This window comes from Struthio camelus, chromosome 1 (genome assembly GCF_040807025.1).
Source record: "Struthio camelus isolate bStrCam1 chromosome 1, bStrCam1.hap1, whole genome shotgun sequence".
Taxonomy (NCBI): Eukaryota; Metazoa; Chordata; class Aves; order Struthioniformes; family Struthionidae; genus Struthio; species Struthio camelus.
Window position 1 is genome coordinate 41,115,522 of NC_090942.1, and position 22,556 is coordinate 41,138,077.

Below are 22,556 nucleotides of genomic sequence, written 5' to 3' on the forward strand. Positions count from 1 at the left end.
CAGGTTTTAAGCTCTTTTTCTACGTAGTGCACAACAGCCTGTTGGCATTTATCAAACTGTGTTCAGAAATTGACCGTTTGTGACAGTGTTTGTTTCCAGAACAGGTGTATAGCAACTTTAAATTCTACATTTTTATATGTTTTTAAGATGAGAGACATAAACAGATAAACCTGATTATCATCCTTTTATAACTTAAAGCAAGCTGCTTTGTCAGCTTGAAAGAAGGAATGGTTATAATCTAAATGATGATTAACAGAGCTGAAAAAGATTGTGACTTTTTCTTTCTTCAAATCAGAACAGCCCTGACTTTTTTAAAAAAGGATAATTTTCCCGAAGCTTAATACTCCATGATAAATGTGGAATTTCTTACTGACAGAGGTCTACTGGGACCTTGGATTTTTTTCCTAAAGATTTCCTAACCAGTATCTACCTCTTTAAATCAGTTGTGATTACTACTTTTTTTTCCTTTTGGTCTGCATAGCCAGTCTTATTAAAATGAATAACAGAGATAGTAAAGGGGGCAAGATAAATTACATTAAAAGAGATATCTCATACTATTAAATACCTTATGACACCTCTAAAAATAATTAAGCTAAAATTGAGAATCTAAGTCTTTCAAAAGGTTACTTTAATGACAGTTGCATTCAGGTGTATGATACTTCAAAAATTTGAGATGCTTAAGTTGTAATCCTAACAAAATTCTCCGTTGTTAGCAAGGAACTGATGATTTGTTCCTTCAAAGTGGAGAACGATCTGGCTCTCACTTGTCCTAGTTCCTGTGATTAAAGAAGCATATATGGAGACTTTAAAATAGGTAATTTCATTTCACTTTGCACTCCTGAAGCAGGAGAAACAGTTTTAAGTATAAAACAATGTATATAATTGAAAACACATCTTAGCAGGTATTATCACAATAATTAAAAAATAAAAACTATACTGCTTTTTTTTTTCTGCTGAAAGGAAGAAAGCCTCAACCCTCTTTAAATGTTGCATTTCGGTGACTAAATCACACAAGCGATTTTTAAAACTGACAGTTAAGGTCTAAGGCTCTTTCTGTGTCTTTTCATTCCACTGTCACTATAAATTATGGGAGAGAATAGAAAGCTACTTTGAAAATATTTTTATTTAAGCTTTTTTTCTCAATTACAGTAACATGTAACATGCAAGGTAAGTTCTTAATAGTAAAGCTGGCGTTCTTGAAAACAGCTAGAAGTATTCATGTTTCTGGCCTGCTTCACAAATATTCCCATATTTGTGTCTCATTATTGCATATTATTTAAATAACTCAAATATTTGTAAACAGCTTGCATTTCTTTGGACATCCACTAGCCTGGATTTCCAGTGTAAAATGGTTTTTACCCACTGGATACAGGTTTAGGAATCAAGCAGGGAGGAGGTAAGGACAACGCACCTAAGAGGTTTCAAAAAAACAAAACCACAAAAACCCCACTCAGTACTCATCATCTCTGCCTTGGTACCTGACGCCACAAATACTTAAGCACGTGAGTCCCTTCCTGTGCTTGATTGATCTAATTGAATACACAAGTAATCCAGTGACTCCTGAAGATATTCACATGGTTAAAACTGCTCGCGCATGTGACTGTGACCTGAGTTACTTGAAGTGTCAGGTGCATGTTAGGATTCGTGACTGACCCACACCACTGATTCAGACTTGACTTCTATCTGGTACAAGGATGTATAATTATATCATTTTGCTGTATGTCAGGTTTAAAATCCCTCCCCCAACCCATATTTTTTGTACTTTTACATTTATGATTGCAGGGAAAAAAAAAAACCTACCCAAAATAACATATAAAATATTTGTACTGTAGTTTAAAAACTGTTTTTGAGAATGCTTGCGGTGTGCTGTTCGGCTCTGTTCCATTTAACCAAAAAGAGTAACTTGAAACTATCTTTGGAATGACCTAAGCAGTACCGAAAGGCACAGGTCTCTGCAGCAGTCAGCTGGATATTGCATTGATATGTAGGTGGCAATGACTGTTGAAGAAGGGTATTCAATTCCTAAATAACAATGCTTTAAAGATATTTATCACCTAAAGTAAAAAGCACTTAAATTTAGTTTATAATTCACTCCTAACTGAAAGTATTTTTATGGCAGGTTGTTAGCTGAAAGAAAACGTGATTGCTATCTGCCACGCTCAAGAAGAGTTTTTAAACGCGCAGCTGTGATGCTAAGTATAATGTAGCTAGACACTGCTTTTGATTTAAAATACTAAATATGACAATCAGTTTTTTTAATGAAATCTTGAATGTGCTCTTGTTTTCAAATGCCATATCCATTCATCATGTTTCTCAGTATTTCCTCCTCCCGAAAAACTGCACTGGTAAAATTCAAATGCTGGTAAAGAGTGCAGACTGGGGCAAGCAGTTAATGTGAATTAACTGGTTGTATAGCACAAGAATTAAAATGGTGTAGCTGGGGTTTGGGTTTCTCCCTACCTTTGATAAGAATCTATAGTCTTTTTTTCCACAAATCTGAAAGCTTCAGCTATATTTAAAAGACTAGAGGAAATGCAGCTAGATTTCTTATTTTAAAACCACCGTTTGAATTACTTCAGTAGATTTGATTTTACCTTCTAAAACCAGGTTATTGCAGTTAAAGCTTATTTTTTGAAAGTAAAGTTGGAATACATTTAGCCATTGTTTTCAATGTTACTGATTCAATCCACTTCAGAACTAGCAGTGCTAACTGAGCTTGGATCCCAAGTTTCCTAGGCTTTGCATTTTCATCCACATTTCACATGCTCCCCTGTCAGAATTAATATGCCAACCCTAGACATAGGTGTATGTCAGCATTTTACTGCTGAAGATGCCCAGAGTTTTGTGCAAGAATCACTTTTTTTGAACTACCTCTGGTGTGTACACAGACACACACACACACAGATCCTGTACTGCAGGACCTGTACCTTTAGTAGAGCAGCAAACTAGCCAATTGTCATGATTATCTGCATCATCCTTCAACCACCTATAAATTCATCCTGATCAAGAGCAAACGGAAGACATCCCAGAGGTGCTCTTGTGGATGCAGATGAGGGAAGGGTGATACCTCGGTTTCTGAGCACAAGCATTCCCCATTTTTTCCTTGGAGATATGGGATGAAGTGTGTAAATTCTGGTTTGTTGACAAAGTAAAATGCAACTGAATCTACTGTTGTTAAGTACTGTATTCCCAGCAGGCTTTAGGTCGCTAAACTTATATCCCCCAAAAACAACTTAAAAGATGTCATGAAAACTTCAGGAAATTTAGGCTAATTTAGTATTGCAGAAACACTTTATATGTAGTGACTCGAACAGTAACTGATAAAAGTCATGCAAAGACAAATGATAGTTAACATTTTTATAAAAATGTTCAGATATTTGTGGCTTTTAGTTTGGGCAAAGAAGGTAGCAAATTTGTCCTTTCTGGCAAACATACCTGAAATTTTGTAGATACTCCTCAGTTATCTCTACAGCTCTTTTTCTGGATAGAGGGTTGGGTACCCCCCCCCCCATGTGTTTCTGTCAACTAGGTGTGACCTTCCTCCCTTTGAAGTCCAAGGTGTTTCCTGTTGGGCGTCACAGCACTGGTTGCAAAAAGGCATGTTACAGTTTGTTATTGGCACTTTTATGGAAGAGGGTGCCAGACAGCTGAGAGGTGTTAGGAGGGCCATCGCTAGGCCACTATCACAGGAAAAACGGCACGTGGGCTCACAGAGCTCATTTCAGTCTGCTGCCTGTTACCAGCATTTGTTCACGCAAAGTAATTCTCACACAAAAATCTTTGCGGAGAACCAGTCTCGTCCCTCGTTTGTGCTGGACAAGACAGTCTTGTTAATATGTATTACCCGCTGGGCAGGTCAGTGATGCCCAGGCTTTTAGCTAGGGAGGCTTACAGAGGTACGCCAGGTCCCACGCAGTCTACAGATATGGACGTGCACATAACCAAGATGGAGGAACCTTCACCATGCAACGTACAAGCAAGCGGTCTTCAGTTAAGTGATCAGCGGATGGGCGTCCCGCATCTAGCGACAGGTAAGCCTGCACGTGGTCACAGGGCAGGGAAAGATCTGAAAGAAGGCAGAAAGTAATCAATCTGAATTGTTTTGTGTAGCTGTCCAGATCCTCAGGTTAGTTATCAGATACATTAGACATTCAGCTCTTCCCACCCTGGCAAATATGATGGTGTGATGTGTGCTTGGATTAATTTACTGGCTTCCAAAGAATGCTCATAACATAAGCCACAATCTGAAAGTACTATAAATCCTGCGGAAGTCAGATTTTGTAACTGTCGTGCCTCATTGTTGGCAGCGGAATGAGATTTTCCAGCCTACCTTAACCTTCTGCGCTGATTTTCTTGGCCCTGGCTGCTCCTGATGCAACGCGTGTTCCTGGGGTCTCAGAGTCAATGTGCTGACTCCTTGCCTTCAGCAGATGATAGCAGAGCTAAAATCTTTGCAACCAGGCCTTTAGGTACCCAGCTTTACTCTTACAAACCAGCTACTAACAATCACTTACCACTTCTGACCGATCCAAATACTTTCAGTCCTGACTTAGTATTTGTCCAGAAGTTTGAAAACAATGAGGTTGCCTGGTAAACGTCTGTTTCCAGTTAAAATATAGCCTCACCAGCTCAGATCACAGATGTGGATTTCTGATAACAACCAGGAAGACTAACTCTCAAGGTTACTGTGTTAACGTACACCCAGTGAGCTGTTGCCTTAGTTTCAGCTGACAGTACTTTATATACAGGGGATGACAAATGATTCAGCTAGGTAACCAGTGAATTGAGATTTAACACCAACTGTTCAAAAGATAAAAATGATGACAAGTCACAGTTGGTCTAAACAAAATGCAAGACAATTGAAAAAACAGGGCTGGAGCTTTCCTTTTGGAAGATGGGTTCAGGTGGTAGGCAACCAACCTACCTGATCAAAATTAGTGTTTTCACATTACGAAAACAGAATAGACAGGTCCACCGTCAAAGACTACCATCACCAAAAGTGCTAGGAGCAAAGCATTACTAAGGGGAATGCATGAACAGAGCCAAGGACTAACCAAGATGAGTTCTGTTTCTAGTACAAAAACTTATCACAGGTAAAAATGGCGATATACAAACGTTTCCCAAGCTTACAGCTGGAGCACGTTTTCTGAAACCCTTTAGTATTAGAAATGACTACTATACTATAAGCTGAGGACAGAGTGGTGGTACATTAGTGCAGCCAAGCACAAATGCAACCATTTATATTCCTATCACAGAGTGGATTCTTAAAAGCCTTCTTGCCAAATGCTGCTAAATATTCAATTTGAGGAACCGAGGGCTCAACGTTGTTGATATTGCACTCCGCTTCACTCCTGCAGTGGAGAAGCGAGCGAAAAACCTGGCTGGAGGAAAGTACGATTTCCCATATTTATTTTTCTATTATTTCTGTACCATCTTGTCTGCTGTTTCATCTGGCTCAGCTGTCATCTCAAATTGCCACATTTTGTTCTACGTAATTACCTATGATAAAGACTACAGAATAAAAACGTAACTACGAGCTCCTGCACTTCAGGGCTGGAGAGCTTGTTCTACTGCAGCTGCTGGGGTGGGTAATGCTTAGTAATAGCAGAAGTGTGTTTGTGAGCTGGGTGTATTTTCTTGGCTCTATCGCCTTTCTGCAGACCTGTTTTGAAGAGGGCATCTTTTAGGGCTACCTTTTAAAGGTCAGTATCTTGCTGTTAAAAGCAATTCCTGGGCAAAACGTTTGGACAGTTATCATCTTGCTTACCTTTAAATGATGATGTACGAGTCAGAGGCTGGGTCTGCCTGTACTCTGCAAATGCCAGCTTTGGGGCTCGGAGCGGACAGACCAGAGTACCCACTCTCATCGGAGCCTGCTGAGTCACCTGAAAGTCTTGTTGAGGTAGGGTAACGTCAGGCCAGCCCCGGTACGATGCAAACAGCAGCTGCTTCCTCACTTCCAGATAATGCATTTCTGTAATTGTGACTCTTATGCCACAGGTAGACTTAGCCTCTCTGAGAGGCTTTGCAGACTTTCGCAGACCGCTGCGCTAATTACGAAATGGCACCGGAGAGCAGGGGCCCGGCCCCCGCGAGGAGAAGCGGGTAGGGTAACATGTTTTCATGACTTGGCTTTAGGCACAACGTTATACTGCTCAGCGCTGTTTGCCTCTGCCCAGCCCGGGTCTGCCTCGGGGTGTTTCCCCGGGTGCCGGAGCCACTTGCTTCACCGCAACTTCAGCGGTGCCCGGCGGGTCGGCCCGGGGCTGGGGCCGGGGCCCGGGAAGGCAGGGCGAGCCCGGGGAGCAGCGGGCGCCGGCGGCCCGCGACGCCTCTCCCGTGCCAAGGAAAAGCCCCAGCGCGGCGGCGGCGGCGGCGGCGGCTTCCCCACCTGGGAAAGCCGCCGGGCAGGCCAGGCTGTGCGCTGCTCCCCCCTCTCCCCGCCCGGTCCTCCCCCATCGCATGGCATTAATCCGGAATAGCCATCCCAGCAGCAAATCTCCCGGGCTCGATAATCCCGCTGCAAGCTGTCCCTTCCGCCTCAATTAGGTCAGCCGTAAAATAAATAAATAAATAAATAAATTACATTTCCACCCCCCTTTTTTTTTTTTTTTTTTTTTTTTTTTTTTGCGCGTGCCGGCTGGCACCCCGCGCGGGTCTCCTAGCAATGGGGAGGGCGGGAGGGAAGGAGGGCGGGGAGCGGTAAGGAGCTTACCTCATGGCAGCGGCTGGCTGCCAGGCGGCCCCAGCGGCGGGGCGGCGGCGGCGGCCAGGCGGCAGCAGCGGCACAGCCCGGCCATGGCGCGGAGCCGCCCGGCCTACGAGTACACGGAGGCGGAGGACAAGAGCATGCGGCTGGGCTTCCTGCTCATCGCCGCCGGCCTCCTGTCGCTGCTGGTGTTGGGTTTCTGCTGGCTGCGCCCGGCGCTGCAGGAGCGGCGCGCCGGCGGCGCCGCCAACTGCACGGTGCTGGCGGTGCGGCAGCTGGGCGAGCGCTTCGCCTGCACCTTCTCGTGCGGCGCCGCCTGCCGCGGCACGGCCCGCTACCCCTGCCTCCAGGTGCTGGTGCGCACCTCGCGCTCCGCCGCCCCCGCCCTGCTCCACGAGGACGAGCGGCAGCTCCGCACCAACCCCAAGGTGAGCCCCGCGCCCGCGCCCCTGGGGAAAACCCGCCCGGGGCACGGATGGCTCGGGCGCGGCGCTTCCCGCAGCAGCCTGCTTCCCCCCCCCCCCCCCCCAAGAATAAAAAACACGCGGAAAATCCTCGTTTAAGCAAACGGGATGGCAGCCGCCGCTCGTGGTTGTGCGCTCGGGTCCGCGGTGTGTGTGTGTGGGGGGGGGGGCGTTTAAGCAAAAGTTTCCTCAGCGCTAGTTTTTTCCCCCCGTTCTTTCTTTCCTAAATTTCTGCGTTGCCCGCGTGAGAACAGTCTGGGCAAAAGTGCCTTTAAGTCTGAAGTTGCATCTCCTAGTAAAGCTGGGTAGTATGATGACAGCGTACTTTTTCTTTTTTCCCCTAAGTGGGAGTTATTTAATTTTCTGTTCTCCTTTTTCTTTTAATGCTGAGTAAACGTCATCTTTCTGGCACTCTAACTGAGCGGAGGAGATTTGGTTAAGTCGTTTTCTGAAGAACAAAAAAAGGAGCAGGATCCTCCCTCCCCCCACCCCCCGCCAAAACCCCCAAGATTGGGAGCATGTTGGAGAAGAGTTTGGGAGCGTTGATAGAAACGTCGATGCGATGCGACAGGTCATGCTGAGCGCAGGACAGGGGTCCTCCGCATGCAGAAGTCCAGGAGCAGCCTGGTGCTTTCGGGGGGGTTGTGCAGCCTTTGGAGGTGGTATGTCTTCCTGGCTGGTCCCCCATATTGGAGGCAGCAGTCGAATGAAACAAGTTGAGGTTTCAGTCTCACCCCTTCTTTTTTCCTCACCTCACCCAGACATAAGGTAGAGGAAAAGAACGTCGCCGCAGCTGTGTTGGTACCAGTTTGGATCTGTCTCTTGGAAGACAGGTGAAGTTGTAACCTTAGGGTTTGGGGTGTTGCTTTTTTTCCCCTTGAGGCTCGTTGGCATGCAAGGGTTGTCGGGGCAAAAATCAGCAGAGAGGAAAGCAGAGTGATAAAACCTGGCACAATTTGCGTGAAAGCGCTGGGACTGCTCAGAGGAGCCAAGCGTCGAGGGGGCTGGGCTGGACCGTGCCCGACAGCGAAGCGGGTGCAACGTCGGCCTGCGAGGGAGCTGGGCGAAGCGGGCGCTTGGCCCTCAGGTGCTGCCGCCGTGTTCGGGAGGGCAGTCAGTGACCTGCAGGGAAAAAGCTGCCCTTTTGACTTGGGGAGAAGACGCCCTGGCACCCCGGCCAGGCCATCCTGAGCGCGTCCGGCCCACAGCATTTCGGCTCTCTGCTGCGGGCATGAACCACATCGCCAGCAAGCCCAGGCTCATCAGCCCTTCCAGTATCCGCAGTTTCAGCAGAGGCTTTCATACTGGGGCTCCGACTGTAGCATCTGCCAAGTGATCTCTCTAAGGAGTTTGAGGGATATTTTTTTTTTTCTGTTTTTTTTTTTTTTTGAACTTTTTAGTCCTGTCTTCTCCTGGCTCCCGGGAAGGCTGGCGCCAGGGCAGACTAGGGTTGCACCTGCTTGAATTTTGCTGGCAGGCACTGAGCGCTTCGGGAGGGATGCCTGTCTGTGTAGTTCAGAAACCGGTATTTATTTAACAGCTAATAAACAAACAACACAGGTCTGCACGTTGGCAGCGTGTTGTGCTTGCATGCTTTTACAAATATAATCCATTTATCTCTAGCTCGAGTATCGCACCTTTAAATGTGGGTTGTTTACTGTAGGATATTGATTGCTGATGACTGAATCTAGTTTTCTAGATGAGACTGAGTAGAAAGGACCTATTTTTTGATGTAACTACATTCTGTGGTACTAACTGAATTAAACTAAGTGGAAAAGAACATAGAAAGAAATGTGCTCCACATATTTTCCTTACCTTAAGGAGCTTTTATGCAAAACCAATGCAAAATAAAACTAAAAGTCATTTTGTTCTCATTGGGAAAACATATCCTTTTAGAGGAAGTGATGTATAGCTGTTGCTTTAGCGTAGGGTTTTTTTTCTTCCTAGTTTAACGTCTGTGTAGCTGAGCAGTTATATTCTTCTTTTTATTTTTGTCCTAAAGTCTTACTGCCTTTAAGAGCTTTCTGGATTTTACACTGAAATAGATGAATTATAGCAACAGATTAGGAATCTGGTGGATGTCATTATCTGGAGCCAGTATGGACGGATTTGTGAATGAATACTTAAGGAGCCTTGTTAACCCTCCTGTTTCTATCCTCTCCTCATAGCCCACCTGCTTGTATTAACGTAATTCGGCATACTGCGCACTAGCCAATTCCAGCTAACTCGAAGGGGGAGAAAAAGAGCGATTTGTTTTTGAACGGTCTTGGAATCGTACGTTCTGTATAACAGCTTTACGGGGTGGCTATTCGTCCTGGTAAATCAGCAGTGTGAGGAACGCGTGTTTTGGGCTCGTTACACCATACAACCATACTAAATTGGTTGGCAGCTTCACTCCACCAAGAGGATCCCCAGTGTGTCGGACTGAAAACAGTCTGCTCTCTGTAGCAGAGTGGGCTTGTGTATGAAGGTATCTGCAGCTACGGATCGGTCTACGCTACTGAGGTCTATCTGTAGGACGCTTTTTTTTTTTCTTCTGTTCCTTCCTAAGATAATCACATCATTGTACAGCCCTGGATTCATTTTAGCTCTTAAAAGATTATATAGCTGGGGCAGAATTAATCCAGAAAAGTAAGTACGAAGCACCGTGCACAATTACATTTGTGTACGGTCTGTGCGATATGTGGATTTCTTTTTGCTTTTCGTTGTTGTCTCCGAGGAAGAAATTTCAGTAAATAGAGCGATGGTAGCCTTTCTTCAGCTGCTTTGATAGCAATAGTAATCTCTGAGATAAGGTTTAAGGGGGATTAATTCCAAAGTCAATTTGTCAGGCTCGCCTGGCCACGCAGTGAGTTGATAACAAACACAGCACAGGGGGCTGGAATATAGGTTTAGTTGAGTAACATTACTGTGGCATGTATCAGCTGCTAATAATATCTGCCTTCTTGCTTTTAGGCTTTTCCCTTTCTGTGCTTGAAGTTGAGCATAGTGCCAGAAAAACTTGCCCAAGACTTAGCTGGGAAAACTTCTACATGAACGTAAAAGTGTAGTTGTAGAAGTGTAGTTACGTCGGACGTCACCACGTGTGTGGTGCGACTCACTTCTTTGCAGCCCCGGGGCTGGCAGGGGAATAGCAGAGGAAAGAGGTGAAGTCGCGTCCCGGCCGTCGAACGGGCAGACGGAGCAGCTCAGGAGCCCTTGGACCAGCTCACTAATTATGCTGCCAGCGTGCGCAGTCCTCCAAAGCGGGGTTGGTTTCGAATGGATGAGCTGAACCCGGGGCCCCAGTTGGGGTGGAGGGAAGGCACGTCCCCAGCCCAAGCCCGGGGCGGGACGACGTGGAAGTGCACAGCGATCGTGTGCTGTGATACGGGGCCGGAAGGGTCCCGCCGTGGGCGTGAAGGTTGTGCAGATCGAATGTTTCAACAGGAAATTCCAGAGTTTAAAAAAATGGCCTCTGCAAATCTAATTCATTCAGCCCTGTTTGTGTCCTTAAATGCCTAATTACATGATGGCAACCATTTTTTGTGGCTTTTCTCCCTGCCCTCCAGAAATCCTGCTGCACAGAGGGCAGAGGGCGGGCTGCAGAGCAGCTAGCAAGCGCTTGTTCCTGTATGCTGCGTCAGCTCGCGGTCCCATGTCACGTTACCCATTTTTCAGATGCCACACCAAATTGCTGATTCCTCCATGACCTCTCTCTACTGTGCGCTTGGAATGGAATTGTTTTTTAATTTTTGAGCCTCTCAAAGATGAGCTGTGACAGAGTAAATTTAAGACCAAATTATGCCACGATCACCAGTAGTTTGGGAAGGGAGGTCCGGTGACTAGTGAAGCGTCCGATCTGTGTTTGGGCTGGCGTCCACGACACACTGTGCTGCTGCTGGTAAATCCTCACTGCCCTTGAGCCACTGCGAGAAACTGTAGACTCAGTCACTTCATGGGGGTTTGTCTGTATTAACGTAGGTGTGGAAAAATTGGAGGTGGCCATCAGCTTCAGCTCCCTTGGTACAGTCTGCAGGGGTGGCGGCGGGGGGGTTCCTCTATTGACTAGCGGGAGCCAACAGGGATTAGCAGAAACTTGGACATCTTTCTTTTCCCCTACTTGACTTAGAGAATTAACTGTGTGGCATGCCTACTCCAGTATCTTCACACCAAAGGTTAGGAGTCGTATACTACAGGGAGTTTAACTTGCACGTGATGCTTTGGAGAGATTGAGAGATAGTGAGAAGCAGGATTTATGGGGAGAGCTAACAACTTTTATCAGACCGTCTTAGATATCTGCATGAGTGCAATCTGTTCATCTGGTCTGTCAAGGAAGCAGAAAATTGAAAAAATGAATGCTGGCTGGAAAGAATCGCTGCTTGTTTTTGTTCTGCTGGCTTTGTGCCTTTCCTTAGCGCCAGACCACCAGGATTACAACAGAAGTTGCTGCACTAGCTTGTTTTAAAGCTATTCTCAGTTACAGGGCTAATTCCAACAAACCTCTTACTCGGATTATCAGAAAACTTTCCCTTTTTTTTCTAAGATCTTGTGTTATTCTGGTGCTTTCGCACAAGTTTTCTGGCAATCTCCAAAGTACTCAGAAGAGCATAACCTGACAGCATTCAACAGTGCTAGCACTATCCTGACATCAGCACGTGTTTTAATGTGTGGAGTTGTTTATAAATACATAGTACATTTTTTCTTCGTTCGCAGTTAGTGATTCCGACTGCTTATTATACGATGTCTTGTCCACGTGTTCTGGTTGCCCCCAAGTCAGGTGAGAAGAATCCCAGGCTTCATCGCTGTAGTTTCCCTGTGTCCCTTTTTGCAGCGAGTGCAGCTGGGGTGAGTTTGGGTCCCAGGGTCCCTGCTGTGGCGCAGGCTGCGGTGTGGCTGCCCTGGTGCTCGCGGCCGGTTCGCCTCCCGCCGCTGCTCCTCGCCAGGGAGGTGGTGGAGGTGGCGCTTTCCCGGGCCTCAAAGATAACACAGTAACGTTTGCAGATGCTCTTGCACAGAGTTAAGGGAAGTTGGTAAACCGCCTGGAGGTTTGGAATTGAAAATTGTTAGTGCTAGTGGTGCTTTGTACTTTTATGAAGATACCTGCCTAGAGCATCTTTAAACAAGCTAAGTTAAACAGAGGGTAACAATTATCCTGCCTTGAAGAGGGAGAGGCTGAAATGGGAGAGGGTGGTGTTTTGTTCTCCTCCTCTTAGTGAGTTGGCGCGCGGGGCTGGGTTTGGTCTGCCGCGAGAGCCGCTGAGCACCAGCAGCTGCCCCAGAGAGTCACCCCAGCTTCGGGCCATCAGCGTTTTCGGAAATCGGAGCTGAGGATACTGCGTCGTGCACTCAGGAAAAGAGGTGGGCTCTGGTGGGCTCTGATGAAATGTTCAAAATCACCAGGAATTTTTTGAGGCATCAGCAGAGACACTGAAGTGTCAGCAGACACGTGCCAGGTGCAAGTCTTAAAAAACCCTTTCTGTTAAGGTGTATGATCTGCTCTCTGACATTTTTACTGAATTGAAGCCTGAGTCATCTGTCAAAAGAGTGGCTTTGATTGAAGGAGGAATATTATTAGCTTGATGCTGATTTTGAGCTGTGTAATTGAGACTGTAGTTGAATTGCATAACAATTTTATCATCACTGTGATATAGTATAGGATGTATGATTACAGAACCTTGTACCGGTGGAGCCGCTGCAAAAATCTCCACTCCATTAGATTTTTTTCTAAATGTCTAATCTTAAGTGCTATTCTTCAACTTCATTCTATCTTGTTAAGAAAAGCATAGGCTGGGACACTTCCATTAAAAATGGATGTTCCTACTTGAGTTACAAATGAACACAGAGCATCCTAGCTTGCTTTCTAGCACTTGGCATTTATTTATTTTTTGATGGTAGGATTTCATGCAGTGTACTGTGGAATTAGCCTTTCAGAAATTGCCCGTTGCCAAAGCAGGAGGTCATCCACCCAACTCATGTCAGTAAAAGTTGCAAGGTTATGATTCCCTTTTATCCACATGCTGACTGTGCTTTAGAAAGCGATATAGCTGATCAAACCAAGTGCCCAAGAAATATGCTTGGAAAGTTAAGAAAAGAAAGCTCTACCACCTACGTGAATCACAAGGACTCAACATGAGCATCGGGTTCGTGGGAACCATACTGGCATCCCAGGGAGGTAAACAGGCTTGCTGCTCATGTCTCCGTGCAGCAGGTGATAAATCCAGGTTAGAGCTGGACCTAGGGTGGCCTCAAGGGTGGCGTCATGGCCCTCGTCAGGATGAGGACATATGCTAGGGTTTCAGGGTGACCCACGAGTTTCATACGACGATTTCCTCTCAGGCAGGGACGACTCTTCTCTGCAGGTATGCCAAGCCTCAACAGTTGCAAGTAGTGAGGTCTCAGTGTTGTATGGCAAGCCCTGGACATCTTTCTTGTTTGTATTTTTCACATGAAGATAAAGAGAGAAGAGATGAAGATGAATCCAATGTGTTTTTCATCAGCTGTTTTTGGAATTACTTGTGTAAATCCTCGTGTGAAGGATGAGTTACAAAGAGCATATTCGCTGTTGTACGCAGCTTCCAGATGTAGGCCCCTTAGGTACTGAAGGTACTTCCTTACACTGTCTTCCTTTGACATGGGGAGAGAGGGAAGTGGTAATTGGGGAAGCTGTCTGTGGGCCCCTTCAGATCTTCCAGATCAAGCAGAATTCTTGCCCTGACAGACTCTGTTCTGAATACCTTCCTACTGAAGTAAAAGTAAAAGGTCGTGAGCTTTGTGAAGGATTCATGCGATATTTGAGGAGGACTCCGAAGGGTCCACAGAAAGTTTGGCCAGTATAGGAATGGTAGATAGATCACGCTTTCATAGCAGAAGACGGTGTAGGCTCAGCCACAAAGAAGCAGCTCTTCAGAGGAGAAGAGCTCCGCAGGAGCTCCCACCTCTAACAGGATGACGTGGCGAGTTGGTGGCCGCCAGGGGGAACAGAGCAGAGCCAGGATTGCCCTCAGGTGTTTATATGCCAAGTCTGCTAACTTTATCCAGCTGCTGAACAGATACGCTCATGTGTTGGGGGGGTGGAGGAAGAAAAGGAATGTGGTTGATGCTTCCGAGCTATGCTATCAACACCAGAACATTGCAGGCCATGGAAAATTACGTAAAATGAAAATAACAGCGTGTGAAAAATCCTGAGTTCTGTTTTTGGAAGAGTGGTGTTGCTGCTTCTTTGCGTTTTTAGTTGTCAGCAGTAGAGGAATCCTTGTTTAGGCTTATCTAAGCTGGGATCTAAAGGCAGCTCTGTGCCGTAGCCGCACCAGATGTGGGCTCATGTGAAAATGGGGGCACTTATCTGTGGAAAAAAAGGCAAGTTTCTGCTTGGCAGCAACAAGCGAGAATTTGCAGATTGTTCCCAGTTCGAAGCATGGAAGTTACTGGCAGTGTTTGTAAGTGCTGACAGAAGTGGTCAGGTTTTACATGATCAGGCCAATAAAATCCTGAGATTTCGCCTATCCCCCTGGTTTGGCAGAGATTCAAGCTGTTTTATGCTGGAGATTGACTTCTAGCTCCATACAGCTTGGTTCGGTGTGTAGCTACCTTCCCAGTCACTTATTTTGTGCTTACAGCTCCCTATTTTAAAGAAATTACACGTCAGTATGTGTGCATTTTGACCTTTGCTGTCCATGCCCCTACCAGGATGAAAAGCCGTTACATTATCTGAGGATAAGTTAAGCAGTATTACTCAGTTTGGATTAACAACATCTTCTTTAATGATCATCTCCTACAGATGCCTAATAGCAATAGGAGGAATTGTGCTTGGACACTGAGATATTTCCAGTATTGGATTTAGCTGAGTATTGATCTTTTATTTTTTAAATTCCCAATGGCTAGAAGGGAAGGGTGATGCATTAAAGATAAGACTCAGAAAGAAGAAATGTGGGTTCTCCGCGACGTAGAGCTGAGTGTGTGTACAAGTCCAATCTGAAATGTACTGAGTCAGTGGGAGAACTTCTCTTGATCTCTTTGGACTTTGAAGTAGATGTTTGATGCTGGGATCTGCAAACAGCTGAACTGCATGCCCAAACCTTATTGACTTCCATACAGTCGAAGCAGGTGCTGAACCTTTTTGCTGAAATGGGGTTTTAACTTTCTGTGCTTGTTTCCACATGCTGTAAAATTGGAATACGCATCTTTTGCCAACAGATATCAACGTGCAGGAAATTTTGCTGCAATATTTTGATTATTTATTAGTATAGTCCTAAACAAAACTTTTGTTTGCTTGCCTTACTGAAAATAGGAAGTAGCTCAAATCCAATCCATGCGGCTTGCCAGAAATACATCAAAATTAAAGTATCATTTTTGCATTCGTCTTGCAAAACAACAGGCTGTTAAGTGGCAAGTTGGTTTGATAAGGGAACAAAACATGGATAAAACCTTTATTTTGTTTCTGAATGCTCATGGATTCTTTTCCAGTACATGTAAGCAGTAATTAAGAATTCAAGGACAGTTCAGCTAAATTTTTGTTCTTCATTTCTTTGAAGCTTGTACTAATTATTCTTTGCCCATTTTAATAATATTAATATTATGAGGAAAACCCAGAGAAAGTAATGCCCTTGTGTTCCTGAACATAGAAGTAACTGTTTTGCAACATGTTTTGACAGTGTTCGTACATTCCTCCCTGTGCAAGAGACGATCAGGAGAACTCTGAGAACGTCACGTACAAGCAGAAATACTGGAAAGAGAAAGTGGGTTCACAACCATTTACATGCTATTTTAACCAACACTTAAGGTAAGTAATCTTCTCCATTTGCATAGGCAGAAGTATTTATGCATCCATCTAGCAGCTGTCTGTTGGCTCTGTTTGAAATATATATATACATGTGGTGATGTGGTTTAGCATATATGCTTTAGGGTAGAACTTTACAAGACAATTCTGACTATTGATAAAAAATACTATAAAAAGAGAAAAGGTATCTTTGTCGCTTGAAGTAAAAATATAAAGCTTTGGGGAAACTTGTGCTTAAAACATGCCATTCTATGGGAAACAGCATCTTTGGTTTTTTAACACTCAAATAGCAAACTGCTGACTTGGGTATTAATGTTCATTCCCCCAAAAGGAAAGAAATCCTGCTGTGTTCATGAGGGCCTAGAGGAAAAAGGGAGACCAATAAATGTCACAAACCTACTCAGGAATTGTATTCGTGGAGGATTAATGAATCAGGCACAATTACTGAACGTTCACAGAATTACCACTCTTTATTCATACTTGCACAGTGGGGGTTGTAGCTTAAAGCAAGTGACTTCTGTATTGATTCTTCCTTTTACTACCAATTGTGATGTGACTTACACGCGTACCGAGGGTTATATGTGGTTTTCTTCCTTCCGTAAATGGGAAGAAGAGGGAATTTTCTTCTCTTGCTTGTCTCTTTCTGGTAATGATGTACTGGGTGACATGTGGCTGTAACTTACTCTTACTGCAGCGTGCAGGCACACTGGAAGGAGTGCAGGAAAAGAGCAGTGAATGTGCTGATAGGTCCATGTGGACTGGCAGGTGTAAAGGAAATATCTAGGATCTCCAGATCAGCCAAGGTTTTGTGGGATTTAGACTGCAAATCTGCAAGCATATAACACATGCTTAATCTGATCAGCATGAGTAATTCTGTTAGAGCCAAGGAGACTGTTCTGGGTAGCAAAGCTAGGCACTTGCATAAATGTTTGTAGTATCAGGACCTAAAGGAAGAAGGGCATCCTATCCCACAAGTACTTGGAAGTTATACAGATGAAGGAGGTTTAGGTGGAACTAACACAGTACTCATTGGTCCAACCAAGGGCTCCGTATGGGAGTGTCGGCTCCAGATATTTGGGTTTACTAGGGAACATGGGCAGGAAAATGTGTTGCCAGTGTGTGCTAAGACCGGAGAGGAACTGGGGAGCTGGGGCAGGATGGCAGGTGAAGAGGTGCCTGACTCTCTTGGGACGACCTCCTGGCTGCCCTGGAGGCTTTGGGTTCGTCCTGGGCTGGCTATGATTGTCATCCCCTTCCCTTGAGACTAGAGACCTAGGTGGCCTCTACAGGATGACAGTCTGCTCTCCCCTGGCCAGGTCTTTCTGCAGCCATTTCCAGAGGGAAACCACCCATGCTTTGCAGCAAAAACTGTAGTTGCTTCCCCCTGCAGGGAATGAAGCAATGTCGAGAGCGTGCGGAGTTTGGGCTGCGTGCCAGAGACTAAAACTTAGGGCACCAGTTTAACACCACTGCACTGATGTGTGGTCAGACCCGGCAGTGCGCTTACTGGGGGCTGCTTTCGTCCCCACGGTACCACTGCTCAGGTCTGTGGACCAGAGCAGAGCGATGGCTTTGTCTGCGCTGGGCTGGCAGGCGCTGCTGGCACCCTGCGCTGCTGGCACCTGGGACCTGCGGCAGCTGCTGCAGGAGTGAGGAGCAGAGGGCGGTCAGACACATGGCATCTTCTGCAGGGGACTTAGCAGATGGGATTCGTCCGAGCTAGCGTGGCCAGTCTTTGCTGTGAAAGTTAGCTTTTATAGTCACTGGGGAGAAACAGGGGCGTTTTATCTTATCCTGAAATAAATGCCTAATAGAGGTTAGATGAAACATGCCCTGAGGTGTCTTATTTCTCCACTGAGCGTAAAAGGAGCCGAGGGTGGTGTGCTCAGGGGCAGGCACTGCCATGGTAGGTGTGCAGAGCTGGGTGAGGTGATTCTCACATCACGCCTGTGGGTGAGGTGGAGGCAAATGTGCTGCACGGTTGTGTGCGGTCCAGCGTTGGCCACGTACCTGGGCTGATTCAAGAGAACTGCGCAGCGCTCAAGCATGTTTTTTCCTTAGTGTTGCTGTATCCTGTATTGTTAAATGTTATTGCCAAACACTGTGGCAGCCTTAAAACACTTTGCCTTTTGCTGATCGTACAACAATTTATGTACAGTACAGAAGCAAGGCTCACTGCCAAAGATACTTGAAGGGAGTCTAAGCTGAAATGTGTACGCCATCTATTTTCTTCTAGAGATAGGAATAAGTTTTGAAATGTTAGTCTTGCTGACTAGGAATGTGCTTGCTTAAGTACACTTTTACAGCTATGATAACTAAACAGCTTGTCAAGCAGGGAAAACACATGAACTAAAGGGAAAATCTGCTGACTTCAAAATAGAAGTGTGCTCATTTTCTATCAGTACTTTCTGGACTGTGTGGAAGAACTAACTATTCTATATAAGTCTATACTTAAATATAGCAGTGTACAGAATATAGTGGTAGGCTCCTTAGAAAGAGCAGAATTTACAATAATAATACAATCTCTTTTGAAATAGAATAAAATCCTAGGCAGATGTTTGGCCAATGAATTAACATCGTTTCCTCTTCATCAAACTTAATTTAGTAGTATTCTCAGAATTACTACTTTATATGGAGTTCACTGTTACATACCTTTTCTCTTTAGTTTGATGGGGCTCATTTCAGCAGTCTTGTTTGAAAAGAAACATAAAAAGAGCAATGCAGTTTGCACACTCAAAATTTAGACAGAAAGGGTGAGAAGCAAACCTGGCAATTTCAGTCATATAAATAGAGAAGCCTAGCACAACTAGGTATCCGACATTTATCTTAGGGAACCAAAGCACAACTTAACTTGGAGAGAGAGCGAGTGAGCGCAAGCAAGAGAAAACTACTGAAAGCTGCGGTTTTGCTTTGCTGCTGTAGACACCTATATTTAGTGTCCTACTTTTCTCTGGCTAGCTTTGGGTTCAGTGGTGCAAGTTGCATGGGAAAGTTGTTTTTCTGGATCCTTGGTTATGGAGCCTGTTGGCATGATGGTACTCCCACTTTGTAGGGAGACCTGCCTACCAGAACCCAACATTCATTGACTTGGAATACAAAATAAATGACAAACTAAGACAAAGTTCTCAGCTTGTTGCCAATATTTTGAGAAGGCTCTAGTGCTTCAGGGTTTGTGGATCTCACCTTTAGCATTCAGGGGGAACTCGTTTTCTCAAAAGTGGGGATTTAAGTGCGTTGCAGGCTTCTCCCTAAAAGAACTCCAGCAAGCCAGAGGGTTTGAGGTCTGTAGCCAGGGCCACACGCGAACAAGGGTCGCATCTGCGAGTCCCAGAGAGGGGAGGCCTGTGGGAAAAGGCCAGGTGGAAGATCTTTATTTCTTTGGGTTAAAGGTCTCATTGACACCAGCAGCAACAGCAACAAAAAGAAACAAGGAGCTCCGTTGTCTCATGCCATGCTCCTGAATCTCTGCAGAGATAGGCAGAGCCACATATGTCAAGTCATTTCTTATTTGTGCCTCATTTATGTGGCACTGTTGTTTTTTCGCTGCGTTCACCCAGCGTGGCGGGGATGCGCTGTGGTTTCTTCGCGGCAGCGTAGCAGATGAACCCGTCATGCTTTACACTTTACTGTGTTTGTGCACAGAGGCTGCTGTATGCCAGTTCACTTGAGCTTTGAAGAGTGAGCACTGTCACGTAAATAGCGACCGTTCGTACGCTGTTGGGGCTACCCTGTAGACCGTTTCCCTGGGAATAATTATCTGCAGAAGGCAAAGGCGTTCTGGTGGTAAAGCTGTTCATTTATAAAGGGTGGCACAGAAACCTCGGTTTGCTTTGATATTTACTAAGTTTTCTCAATTAATTTCTAAATTAATTCTCAAGAGTGTTAGGAGTTTGGGTCCGTCCCCTGGGGAGGCTCTGCATTGACCAGAGAGCTGGCAGCATCACCAGAAGCAGGAGACAGCCCATAACGAAGCTTGGGGGAATATGTGCTGCTCTCCTAGTCAACACATTTGAGTGGAGATCATCAATGGAAGTGGCAGAGCAAAGATCAGTTTATTAAATATGCTGTACTTGCAGAGAAAAGGCAATATCTTTAGTTAGATCTGCTGATTTTCAAGGGGAAAAGTGACAAATTCTAGCAAAGTTGCGTCCTTGTCATGAGAGCGTCTTCTCCGGGAAAGAGGGCACCTTCTCTCCTCTGTTTCCAAGCCAAGCTGCAGGCCTTCAGGCTCTGGGAACAGGCAGATCATCTTTATAGAAGTATCTAAAAATAAAAGTCAAAACTTCGGTACATGTTACTTCAGTACTTGACCGTCTCCCGATGCAAAACTGAAACATTTACGCTACTGTGTTCTGGGTGTTCTGCTAGCTATTTATTTTTCTTCTCAGTGAAAGGGGTGGTTTACTTGAAAGCCTGAAAATAGGGATTTATGAAGGACTCTCCTCTCTTGGCTTTGCTAGCTAACCAAAGGCTACGAGAGACTGGGAGAGCCTCATCTGCCACAAGCAGATAACCAGCCCAGTCGCTGTGACCTCCGGTGACATTGCTCTTTTGTCCCCCCTCCCCAAAACCATAGCAATTCCTGAGGGATGCCTGATCCGTGTCAAAATATATTTTTGAGACCAATGCAATCTACCACGTTCGGGGAAACACCCGACCAAGGCTGCAGCTTTCAGGTGTGCGAGGGCCGAGGCCCAGACCTGATTGCTGGCATGCTGCTGCCGCGGGGACAGCTTCCGCCAAGGAGCGGCAGAGCGGTGCTGCTGGTGCTAACGCCACCCCCCGAGGAGCCGCTTCCATCCGAGGGGCTGCACCTTCCTGCCTGCACGGTTTGGAGAGCTGGGATTTGTCCTTTTGGTGGAGTGTGGGGATGTAGACAGCAGGTGAAAATGCAGGCTGTGGACTAATCAGTCAAACACCAAAAAGACCAACCAAAATTGAATTTCTTCTTTCCTATTCGGCCTTTGTCTTCACTGCACTAAACCAAAGTTGTGTTTCTCTCCTTGTCTGATGGTTGTGGAAGTACACCCCTCTCTGTTCTTCTTCTTGCTGTTTGCCTACTGCCTGTGGTTTTTTTCTCTTCCCCCTGGCACCACCCTCTTGTTCTCTCTGCCCACTTCTGTAACCTCCTCTGCTGCCTCCTGCCTTCCCTCAGCAGCCCTGTGGCTCCTTTCCACGTTCCTGCTCTCCTTCTTTTGGCTGCTGCTGAAAGTTACGGAATTAGAGGTGGAATTCAGAGATTTCATCTCAAGTTTTCTGCCTCTGTGGTTTGTGCGTAGCATTCCTGGGTGGCTGCGATATTTTCCTGGTGCTGTGGGATTCTGTTTCATGTGTAGATGGTAATCAGTAAAAGGCATCTTCTCCTGAAGGCCCAATAGCACATCTGATTTCTCAGTTTCTAGTCTTGTCCATTGTGACTACAGAACACCTGCAGCACAGTCCTGGGAGCCTGCCTCCACCGTCGAAGCCTGGCTCCATGTCCTCTCCTCTCACAGCTCAACCATTGTCGTTACATCCAGGGCTCAGAAGTAACTGTATGGGGCCACGCGTGTTTAGCGGTTCACTGCCAGTGAGTCTGCTTTCCTCTCTTGGTGACTGACACTGTCTGTCTGTGCTCGCCAAGATGAGTATCTCTGTGTCCATGTTTCTGATTCAAAAATGCGCGTGGTAGTTCTCTTGAATTAGCGTAACTTCACTTCCTACTGCATATGCCTGGGGCTGGAAACCAAAGATTTTCACACTGGGATAACAGAACTGTTTCAACGCGTGCTGAACCCTAAGGTGAATTGGTGCGACGCTCTGTTCTAATAATGAATTTGGCCACGAGTGCTGCTAACAGAATATACTGCAGTAAGCTGCTCTCGCTGCTGGGCTATAGCCCATGAACCAGGAGAGGAGTGTGGAACCCTGTGTAGCGTTCTGAGTATCGTTTACCAGCAGATTTTATTTCTCATCTCTTGTTTTTTACTGCAGAATCTCTTGCAAGTGCTCTGAGGGTTTTCCCCAAACATTTGGTATTTAAGTTACAAATTTCCAAAGACAGCTGCTTTGCCACTCCCAGTCCTCGGTCAGGATACCTAACAGATTCCTTCAGAGACTACCACCGTTATGGTTGAGGGTTTCTTCCCTGCGTGATAATTAATTTCTTCAGGAGATGGAGGATAGTTCTTCCAGTCACATGAGGAAAACAAACAGCCTGGAAGAAGTGGAATCCAGCCTCTGTAGACTAACCTATTAATTAATCACTAATGACTTTTCTATATTTAATTCATCTGATTAATTCTGATTCCAGCACCCCTCCCCCTTGATATCCTTTCTCCCCATTCTGTTTTTTGGAGCTTACAGATCTTACATAAAATACATATTGTTTTGTTTGGCACAGAGCATCTGAAAACAAATGCAAACACGTTTATTCTTCGGTTTGTAGCCAGACAGTCTCCTTGACCCTCGCTCACACTGCATGCAGTGTGGTCCGTGGCTGTTGAGCCAGGTGGGATCGCCCAATTTGTGTTCCTGTACCCCTCTTTCAAAGGAAGAAAGCATTATTCAGTGAAAATAAGATGCTGAGTCCAGTTATCTTGTTCACAGGGCCCAGGGTTTTGGGGTTGTGATGGCCCCTCCAAGC

General features: G+C 45.6%; 1 protein-coding gene and 1 long non-coding RNA gene across 4 annotated transcripts in view; one reads left to right on the top strand and one right to left on the bottom strand.

Moving 5' to 3' along the window:
* Positions 1-7,027, bottom strand: LOC138066346 (uncharacterized). Of its 3 annotated transcripts, none has more exons than XR_011139714.1 (4): positions 6,716-7,027; positions 5,768-5,893; positions 3,893-4,066; positions 1-776 (listed from the first exon to the last, which is right to left on the bottom strand). It is a non-coding gene; the product is annotated as an uncharacterized lncRNA (long non-coding RNA). The 3 variants fall into 3 exon arrangements; XR_011139717.1 differs by having other exon boundaries at positions 3,436-4,066; XR_011139716.1 differs by lacking the exon at positions 1-776 and having other exon boundaries at positions 1,106-4,066; positions 5,768-5,974; positions 6,716-6,886.
* KCNMB4 (potassium calcium-activated channel subfamily M regulatory beta subunit 4) overlaps positions 6,745-22,556 on the top strand; it is a 21,600-nt gene continuing 5,788 nt past the window's right edge. Inside the window, exons 1-2 of the mRNA XM_068935572.1 lie at positions 6,745-7,137; positions 15,807-15,934. Of these exons, the coding sequence (XP_068791673.1) occupies positions 6,799-7,137; positions 15,807-15,934 (467 nt within the window). The 5' untranslated portion in view covers positions 6,745-6,798. The remainder of the gene's footprint in view (positions 7,138-15,806; positions 15,935-22,556) is intronic.